Source organism: Sinocyclocheilus grahami, unplaced genomic scaffold, assembly GCF_001515645.1.
Source record: "Sinocyclocheilus grahami isolate Dianchi unplaced genomic scaffold, SAMN03320097.WGS_v1.1 scaffold355.1, whole genome shotgun sequence".
NCBI classification, from domain to species: domain Eukaryota; kingdom Metazoa; phylum Chordata; class Actinopteri; order Cypriniformes; family Cyprinidae; genus Sinocyclocheilus; species Sinocyclocheilus grahami.
Genome location: NW_015505534.1, coordinates 1015491 through 1025291, shown reverse-complemented (window position 1 = coordinate 1025291; position 9801 = coordinate 1015491). Strand labels below are relative to the sequence as shown.

At 36.7% G+C, this 9801-nt stretch overlaps 1 protein-coding gene and 1 long non-coding RNA gene across 2 annotated transcripts in view; both read right to left on the bottom strand.

Moving 5' to 3' along the window:
- LOC107548773 (endoplasmic reticulum mannosyl-oligosaccharide 1,2-alpha-mannosidase-like) overlaps nt 1–4208 on the bottom strand; it is a 30800-nt gene extending 26592 nt beyond the window's left edge. Inside the window, exons 1-2 of the mRNA XM_016229579.1 lie at nt 3928–4208; nt 722–850 (exon numbers count right to left, since the gene is read on the bottom strand). Coding sequence (XP_016085065.1) covers nt 722–823 — 102 coding nt within the window. The 5' untranslated portion in view covers nt 824–850; nt 3928–4208. The remainder of the gene's footprint in view (nt 1–721; nt 851–3927) is intronic.
- Nucleotides 4209–5554: 1346 nt separating this feature from the next.
- LOC107548783 (uncharacterized) lies at nt 5555–9420 on the bottom strand. Its single transcript, XR_001604498.1, has 4 exons — nt 9235–9420; nt 8956–9036; nt 7198–7380; nt 5555–6802 (listed from the first exon to the last, which is right to left on the bottom strand). It is a non-coding gene; the product is annotated as an uncharacterized lncRNA (long non-coding RNA).
- Nucleotides 9421–9801: the final 381 nt, after the last annotated feature.

The window sequence follows — 9801 nt, the reverse complement described above, 5'->3', positions numbered from 1 at the left end:
TGATGCTAAAGTAACATTTCATATTATTACCAATGTTGTCCATAGCTTTGTGTGAGGAATATACCGAGTTAAAATTTGTTAACAATTCGCGTTCTCGATTTTCTATTTTAGTTCAACTCACTGTGCTTTGTTTGCATTTTTTAGTGTTTGTATGTCTTTTTTTTTTTAAGCTTAAATGCCATTGAACTGGTGTTCCATGAACAAGATTCTCCTTCTGGGTTCCCAAGAAAAAAAAATAACAGCATGTGGTTCAGATAGACATGACAGTGACTACTTAATAGCATTACAGAGTTTTCATTTTTGAGCTGTCTGTTCCTTTAAGCTACGTTTTTAAATTAAAAGGTTAGTTTGTTCAAGCAAAACAAGTGTGTTTCAGCTAAGCAGGGAGTGCATGTCTGCTTTTTGAAGATAATTAAGTATAAACAAATTAGTAGATTAAATAAAAAAGGGTAAAAAAACAAGGGCTTTGACACCTCTGGTTTGGCTAGGACTAAACATGACAACTACAGTGCCAGCATTTTGTTCTCAGAATATTAAATAGATGTCAAGACGTCTCGCAGATGGGAAAATGGCACTCATTTACACAAACAAACAAAGAGGCAGAAGCCATCAGCCTTCGAACATCATCGTTAATCAATGAAAAATACATAATGGTCCATATTTCTGTCCTGCAAAACAAGGTTTATATGGCATTTTAAGAAGAAAATACCCAGCCACTAACCCTCCAGCAGGACTGTCTACGGTGCTTGCCGTTGCTGTAGCTGCGGCTGTGTTGGTCTCCCAGCGTCAGAGAGACAAAGTCCTTTCTCTGTGGCGAGTACATCTCTAACACAGCCACCACTCAAAGACACTGGATCAAATAGGTGAGAAAGGGGAAAAAAAAGACAAGAATGACACAGATATCAAGTGATTTTTCCCACAAAGCACTATTCGTAACATGAGCTGAGCACATGAAGGTCTATTGCTCCAGCATCGCTGATATTTGCAGGTCCCGGAGGAGAATCAAGGTGTAAAATACAGATCTGTTCACAAGATTAATTACCACCGGACTAAATCTGGAGTAAACCGAGGCAGGGGGCGGCACACTGGCATCCATCTGATCTGAGAACACCATGGGACAGTGCCGTTCACCGCATTGTCCCAGGGCTATGAGAACCATGTAAGAGGGGATTAGGAACATTAGCCTAAGTGCATCTGGTTTCTATCATACCAACCTGTGCTTATTGGATGGGATAGATTTAAAGACACTGGCCTGCCAAGATGACACACATATGCTGCTTATACAGGAGAAAGTTGTATGCTGGTTGTCCCAAATGCAAATTACAAGTAAAATCATCTGAGTGTGTAATTTAAGTGTGCAATGAACTACAAGATCTGTTTTTGAGACAAGGTTCCCACACCTTCAAACCATTTGCATGACCTTTCCTGCTGTTTTTGATTACGGGATGTGGATATTTCTTTTTTTAAAAAGAATTCGAGATTTAAGATTGATTTGCTAATGAATCACTCCAGATGATCTGTGAACCAGTCCACTGATTCACTAAAAAGAATCAACTCAAAAGAGCTCATGAATCACACATTAGCCGACATGGCTTTCCAGCAAGTTTTATACTACACAAGAATAATTTCTATACAAAGAAAACTTTCAGAATACAACATTATTTATCAATCAATTAATCAATCAATCGAATATGAAAATCTGATCTGATTCTGTGGGTCATGTTGGGTCAAATAACTCTTTTAAATTATCGTCCAACTTTATTCAGCCATTTTTAATTTTCTGAAACAACATTTACATTGACCTTGATATTTATTACATCTTTTGAACCTTGGCCTAAAATCATGGGTCAGCCATATTGTCTGTCAGCCATTTTGAATTTTGTCGTAAAATGTAATTTTGTCAAAACAATCGGCAGCATGTCCTGAGGTAATGGAAAAGTTTGGGCCATACACAATACACTGATACCCATTTTTTAAAGGGGTCATATGATGCTATTTCAAGTTTTGCTTTCTCTTTGGAGTGTTACAAGCTGATTGTGCATAGATAAGATCCCTGAAGTTGCAGACTAAAGTCTCAAATCCAAAGAGATATTCTTTATCAAAGTTAAGACTGCCACGCCCCCTTAAAACGGCTCGTTCTAACACGCCCCCACACATCTACGTCACTATGTGGAAATATTAGCATAATGCCGCCCAAATGTGCACGCAAAAAAAGAAGGCGTGGTTTCAGTAACCGCAGTTAGTGTTGAAGCAGTCATGTCAGGGAGACGCTGTGTTTCTAGGCGAAAAAGCAAAAGCACTTTATTTGGCCTTCCGAAAGTAGATGCATTTAGGAATCTTTAAGATGACTTACAACAGAACAGCAATGCATTTTATGGACGACCGTTTCGTGAACCTAAGAGAGGAGGTAATTCTGACTTTGCTATGACAATCTGGCGCTTCTGAATCAGCTACTGTTTTGTTATTAGTTTAAGTATTAGCTGTTGACTGTTCAAATGCGGAGTTTTGAGCATCGCGCGTGCATGCGTGTGCGTGCGAGCGAGAGAGAGCGAGAACGAGAGAACGAGAGAACGAGAGCATGAGAGAGAGAGAGAGAGAGAGGGGGGGTCATATCACAAACACATACCAGCTTCATCACTGTGTCTGTCACGCGACCCTGTTCCCCTTTCGGGCTTGAACTGATGGTAAAACTAATGACATTATTTACTGTCTTTACATTTATTTTGAAAGATGAAGCTTGCGATTATGGTAAGGGGCGTTACATTTCCGATGCGTGCTTGTGGTGTTCGGCCAATCACAATGCACTGGGTCAGCTGGCCAATCAGAGCAGACTGCGCTTGTCGGAAGGAGGGACTTTGTAGAAAATGAAGAGTTTGAGAGAGGCGGGGCATAGAGGACCTACAATAATGTACAGTATTTGAAAAATAATGTGTTTTTTGAACATTAAAGCATGTCAACATATTCTGTTACACCAAATACACAAAATAATGATCTTTAAAAAAGCATCATATGACCCCTTTAAACAAATGTCTTGACAATGTCATTTCAATTTGGTGACAGCGCCCCTATTGGTCAAAAGTTATAAGCTTTTGTGTAGTAAATAATTTTAGTTATGGCTTCTAAATCTTTATTATTATTATTATTATTATTAAAATTATCATCAGGGATGGAAAGCTACTTTAGAAAATACTATAAAACAGTAATTTTAAATTTATATTTAAATATACTTTAAAATAGATGCAAAGCTGCATTTTCATCATTACTCCAGTCTTCAGTGTCACATGATCCTTCAGAATATTGTTGTGGAACCTGTGAGACATTTTTCAGGATTCTTTGATGAATAAAAAGTACAGCATTTATTCAAAATATAAATCTTTTGTAATAATATACACTAATGTTTTGAAGACACTGAAGACTGGAGCAATGATGATGAAAATTCAGCTTTGCATCACAGGAATAAATTCTATTTTAAAGTATTTTAAAATAGAAAAACTGTTATTTTAAATTGCAATAATATTTCACAATACTACTGTTTTTTCTGTATTTCTGATCAAATAAATACAGCCTTGATGAGCAGAAGAGACTTCTTTTTAAAACATTACAAATCTTACTGATCCCAAACTTTTGAACGTCAGTGTATATATATATATTATATTATATCACACACACATACATACATACATACATACATACAGTATATGGTGCTGGACCAGTACTTGCTATATTTATTTTACATGGACAGATTTCTCATTTTACACAGCTATGCAGCAGATGTTTTGGCAATACAAATGTAATATTTGGCATACCAATACAGCACAGTAAAATGAAACAAAAAGAAAGAGAACAATGCATTCATTCCATATTAACTGCTTAACCCATCTGCTCAGGTAAGGGAGTAACTGGCCTCCAAACGCATCCTCGTTTTACCTTTCTCTGCACAACTTGCTGCTGCTGGTTAGGAGGAGGATCTATATGCATGAAGAGGAGGAGGTCACAGCCCATGCATCCCATCCACTGTGCGAGTAGTGATAGTGTACACTCAGTGTGTAGGTGACAGCAGGAGTGGCTATCAGATCTCTATCTCTCCTCCATCACGCTGCTCTCCTACAAACCCAGTGTTCCTCCCACAAAACGCTCATTTAGGCTGATATGCAGTCTGTTCATAATATGTCAATCTGTAGAAAAATAAGCATGAACGCTGTTACTAGTCAAACAGCTGTGTGCTATGGCAAATGTTTATGTGTCGGCTCCTTACTATATCACGTGATCCTCACGCTCATGCGTCATTCGTTCGGACTCCGCCCTCTTTTATTAACACGTTCATAACCTTATAAGTTATAACCGATTTTCACTTCAACAATGTCAGTAAACATGATCATATTAATGATAGTGTGGTTTACCATCTTATTTTTTTAATATATGTTCTGATAATGCTTGATTATTAATGAAATTGCAAAAACGTCACCACAAATAAAACAGACCTACATTTGGAAATTGAGTGCCCCATGCAGAATTGTGTTATATGCAACCAAATAAAAAAATGGCAATACTATATTTAATGTTAAATAGCATAAATTAAGTATTTGAATACACTTAAATATAATAATTGACTTAGTGTATAAATATGGAACTAAAATAAATAAAATATATACATAAATGCACCCATCCATCCATCCTGGATCCTATATATTTAATGTTAAATAGCATAAATTAAGTATTTGAATACACTTAAATATAATAATTGACTTAGTGTATAAATATGGAACTAAAATAAATAATAAATAAAATATATACATAAATGCACCCATCCATCCATCCTGGATCCTATTTTAGTGTATGTACATATATTATATATTAATATTACAAATTAAGCATTTTACTATGCTTAAAAATGAGTTGTACTCAAGTACTGCAAATAGATAAATATATCAATAATACAATATAGCATAATAGTGTATATGTAAAATAAACTAATATACAGTTAGAGAATTCAGCTAAAGTACATTTGAAAATACAAGAGGCTTGACATGAATTATAAAATATATATATATATACACACATACATATATATAAATTAGGTGATAGTGAAAATAAAGAAACACTTTAGTGATCTCTGTTATCTGGGACTGATGGGACCTCCCTCATGATGTTCAGGCAATAAAATATGATGATGTCCTTATAGACACTCAAAAGTCTGGCACCTTCCATTTCATTCCCAATGACCAGATCTGAACTTTTGAAATCTTTCATGGCAGGCTTAGGTATGCAGTGTACAGTAGATTTCCCACTTCGTCCCATTCCACACAGACTACAGGACACGAATGACTGCATTCAGAAAACAAATACAGGCAAAGGGTGGCACTTCTATTCTAGTGAATTGTACCTGCTCATGGATACTTCTGAGATACACCTGGGTTGCAGTTTCGCTCATTAGCATGTTTTGCTGTTTGAACATGAAAAACACAACTCCACAAAGCAGTTTTTAAGAAATGTTCGTGTTTCACACAATGATACAAAATTGTCCAACACGACTGAAATGATACATCATGCACTTTTTATAGCTGATGCTCAAACAGATGACCAGCATGTGATTTCGATGTCACCACAAATACATAGAAAACACAATATACAGTACAAAATGTTTTAGAACAAAAAGTTTTCCAAAACAAAGCACCTGTGCCTAAATTCAATGTGATTTAAAATGATAATGATGAACGACACTTGTATTTGGCTTTGTTTGATTAATCTTAACATATTAACCTATTTTACCTATATCATTTGTGTATTTTTTTATATTTATGTCATATTTGTAAGTGCTCCCTGAGACCTACATACAGTAAATGTGAACTGAAGGACACTTGTCTCTATGACTTTATGCATGTGTACTGACTTTCAGTCTCATATCCATAATGCAGATCACTGCTTGCACATTTATTAACCAGCTTTGCTGCAGTTTGTATTATTCTTCTCTTTTTGAAACAACTTTTACTATGAATTGTAAATATTAGCACCCATAAATCATCTAACATACATATTTAGGTAACATGACCATTTCTGAAACCAAATCATGACATGAACAGAGAAAACAGAAAGGTAGCACAGACTTCCTGATATCCAAACCTCATGGGAAGGTTAGCTGTGTCCTCACTGGGACGCTTTGTTTCTATCAGTCCTACAATTCAAGTTAGACACTTAAAAGAGAGGGGAAAAAGTGTCATTCATACACTCACCTAAATAACGCATAATAACCAGTTAATCCATGATAACCATTTGTACACGATTAAATAGTAAACAGCTGAAACTTAAACCATGCAACCACATAGTGGTCACGTCAGAACCCTGTCATTACACTTGATACGATCCAAGCTTCTTCTACAATGTTATTACAAGTCCAGCTAGTGATTAAAAAACATTGCTAAAACAAATACAATTATTATAAAAATAGTACATTAATTACAAAGCCAAAAGTCCCTGTAAACAAAAAAGGATATTGGCCATTTGTCTGGAAGCACAGGGATAGACAGGACTCTGTTTAGCGTATTTCCTTACCACGAGCTGTAGATGCTGCATGTGTCTTCAGAGTGTCCTGTTTTCTTCTTTTTGGTGTTTGTATTTAAGGTTAAATGCACAGGATGTAGCGTTATCATTCAGGGTGTCTCTAGCTGAAGCACACAGGGCCGATGGTGAAGCCAAACTCGTGGCTGCTGTTGCCCAACATTCCTATATCACGTAAAGGAAGCAGGTCCATGTCTTCAAACTGAAACATGGACTCACGCGGTCCGGGATCCACTTCCTTTGCAGACTGGTTCAACAAATACAAACAGAAATGGTTTTAAAATTATTGTTAAAGGTAAAGCACAATTGTTTGAAACATTGCTAATGTTTTTGAGCAGTAAATTCAGCTTTGCCATCACAGGAATAAATTACATTTTTAAAATAAATTCAAATAGAAAACAGCTATTTTTTAATTGTAATACTATTTCACAATATTACTGTTTTTACTGTATTTTTGATCAAATAAGTGCAGCCTTGGTGACCAAAACTTCTTTCAACTGACCCCAAGCTTTTGAACAGTAGTGTATATCAAAATAAATGTGCTCACCACAGCAATGAATGAACCATATAAAAACGATTCACCTTCAAAAATGTGATAAAAATTACACATTTTTATTACTAGTGCTGTTAGAATCCACATACCACACAATCCTGCAGTTCTCCTAAATAGCTCTGCTTTATGGCGTCTGTGAGGAACTGGACCTGTCGCTGTGTCTGGCCCAGTCGGTGTCCAGGGTAACAGGAGTACGTTACTCTCTGTTCTGCTCTGTTGCTCTGGAGCCGTAGAAACCGCAGCTGAACCACACTGAGGGCTGGATACTCAAACTGACCAAAGACAGACAGATGGGTTTTGATGGCAATATTGAAGGACGGACAGTTTACTGTGTGCAACATCAGGGCTTGAAACGGAACATAAAACAATGAAGAGCAAGACTTTTATAATAAGAACAACACACTCTAAAAAATTCTGGGTTAAATATAACCCAGGGCTGGGTTAAAAAGGGACAAATCCAGCTATTGGGTTGTTTTAACCCAGCTATTGGGTTGTTTTGACCCAGTGGTTGGGTTCAAAACATCCCAACCGCTGGGTCAAAACAACCCAATAGCAGGGTTTGTCCCTTTTTATCCCAGCGCTGGGTTATATTTAACCCAGCCTTTTTTAGAGTGCATTATTAGCAGCAATTAACCTGGACAATCAATTAAAGATGTTAAAGCATTAAAGGGACAGTTCAGCAAAATGTAAAAAATTCCATTATCATTTTGTTTGTTTGTTTGTTTTCTATACAACAAAATAGCTAGTATTTAGCTAGAAAATGGCTAGTAAATGGCGCTGTTGATGTCCAAAAAACACAAAAAAGAACCACAAAAGTAAACAATCAACTTCTAAAGTGTATACATCAGTTTATAAATCCAAATCCCATTTTTTTTGCTCACATGTGACTCAGATCTGTTTTTCTTATGACAGTGTGAATAGCACAAACCACATGTAATCTGATCTTTTCAATTCCGATTTGTGTCACTTCCATATGTGATACTAAATCCGATACAGGTTAGATGTTTTGCAATGCGGCCGCAGTGTGAACAGTCATATCGGAATTCATGTGACTTCTACCATCACCATTCATCACAATTCTGCGCTCATGGGAGTCACTTCATAGATTTTACAAACCCAAAGCTATCAAGACAGTTGCGAAAGGTAGTCAGTGGAAGTACAGAGATGAGTCAGAACATAAGAGCTCGTATCATAAAAGTTTCAAAACTCTGCTTTTTTCGGTCACATCCTTGTCTTTATTGCCTTTTCATATTGCCTGTGCATAATTTCGCTGGCTTCTGCGGCAGATCACACTATAAATAAATGCACAATCGCTTACTTTATGTCCTCTGTGTTTACTTTCGTATGGCAGCGCAATGCGCAAGTGTTGCCAAGTCCAGTTTTCCCACAGAATTGGGCAACTTTTTCACTGTTGCAGGGGTTGTTTTTCAACTCCATGGGTTAAAGCGACCCCACTAACACGAAATATAACCCCCAGAACATGATTGGACTAGTTTTGAGAAGCAATTGAGCAGATTTTGTTGTGAAAACCTGGCAACCCTGTTCGTATTGTTCATTTGCGCATATGGACCAGTTCAGAACCATGATCTGTTCACACTGGAAATCTGATATTGGCCACATTTAAAACAACAATGTGAACAGCTATACAAAAAAATCGGATCTGAGCAAAAATTGGAATTTAGGACTAAAGCTCGCAGTGTGAACGTAGCCAAAATCTACAAATCCTGTGAATTTTTTAATTTGAGGTCAACTATCCCAGAGTCAAGAGATGGGCTATCTCTTGTCAATAGCACAAACTTTGATCCAATAGGAAGTAAAAATTTCCACAAACAAATAGTACTACTTACTTTAAAACCTCCCTCCAGTGAACTTAACCAGTAGAACTTGCTGTTATTCCCTGAGTCATTCAGCCAAGTGCTTATGGGAAGCTACGGAAATTGGAAGAGCGATAATAAGATTTTACAATATTAATATAAGTACAATATTATTCTTTGGAATATTGTGAAGTAAAGTTTTCTAAAGAAAAACACTGTACTGATAAAGTACAGACACTTGAAAAGTACTTTTAAAGCAGAGTAAAAATACTTCACTACTGTCCACCTCTGAGGTATTAACTAGAACATTACGTGTGCATCTCTGGGGTGAAGGCAGGTCTCTGCTCCTGACTCTGAGAAGTTACAGTAGGCCAAAAGAGCATCTAAAGGACTGCCTTGGTTTGGGTCAACGTAATAGAATCCTGCAAAAGTTACAAAAGTAATTATTTAACAGATTATTTTTTCCAAAACAACATACAGTTCAAATACATTTAATAGTGCGCATGCACACACACCCACCCACACACCCACTTAGTTATTTTAGTTAAGCAGCTGTATTAACTAACTTTCGAAAGTACAAAAAAAAATTGGATCTCATTTACACCTTATTGCTGTCCACCTTAGATTTTATCGCTTGAGACAGATCTTAATACCATGTGAAAATGGGGTCAATGTAACTGAGCGTGCTTTAGAGAAAACGTATGCGTATGTGCAACTGTAATGGAAAGATTTCTCAAAGATAGCACAAAGACAAAGAGGAACAAGAACAAAAAGATATGTCTTTGATAGCTGGAAAAGATGAAAGATAGGGCTCTGACCGCTGGTGTAGTTGGGATGGCACAGCCACAGCTCCAGACAGGTAGATGCTGGGTGCTGCTT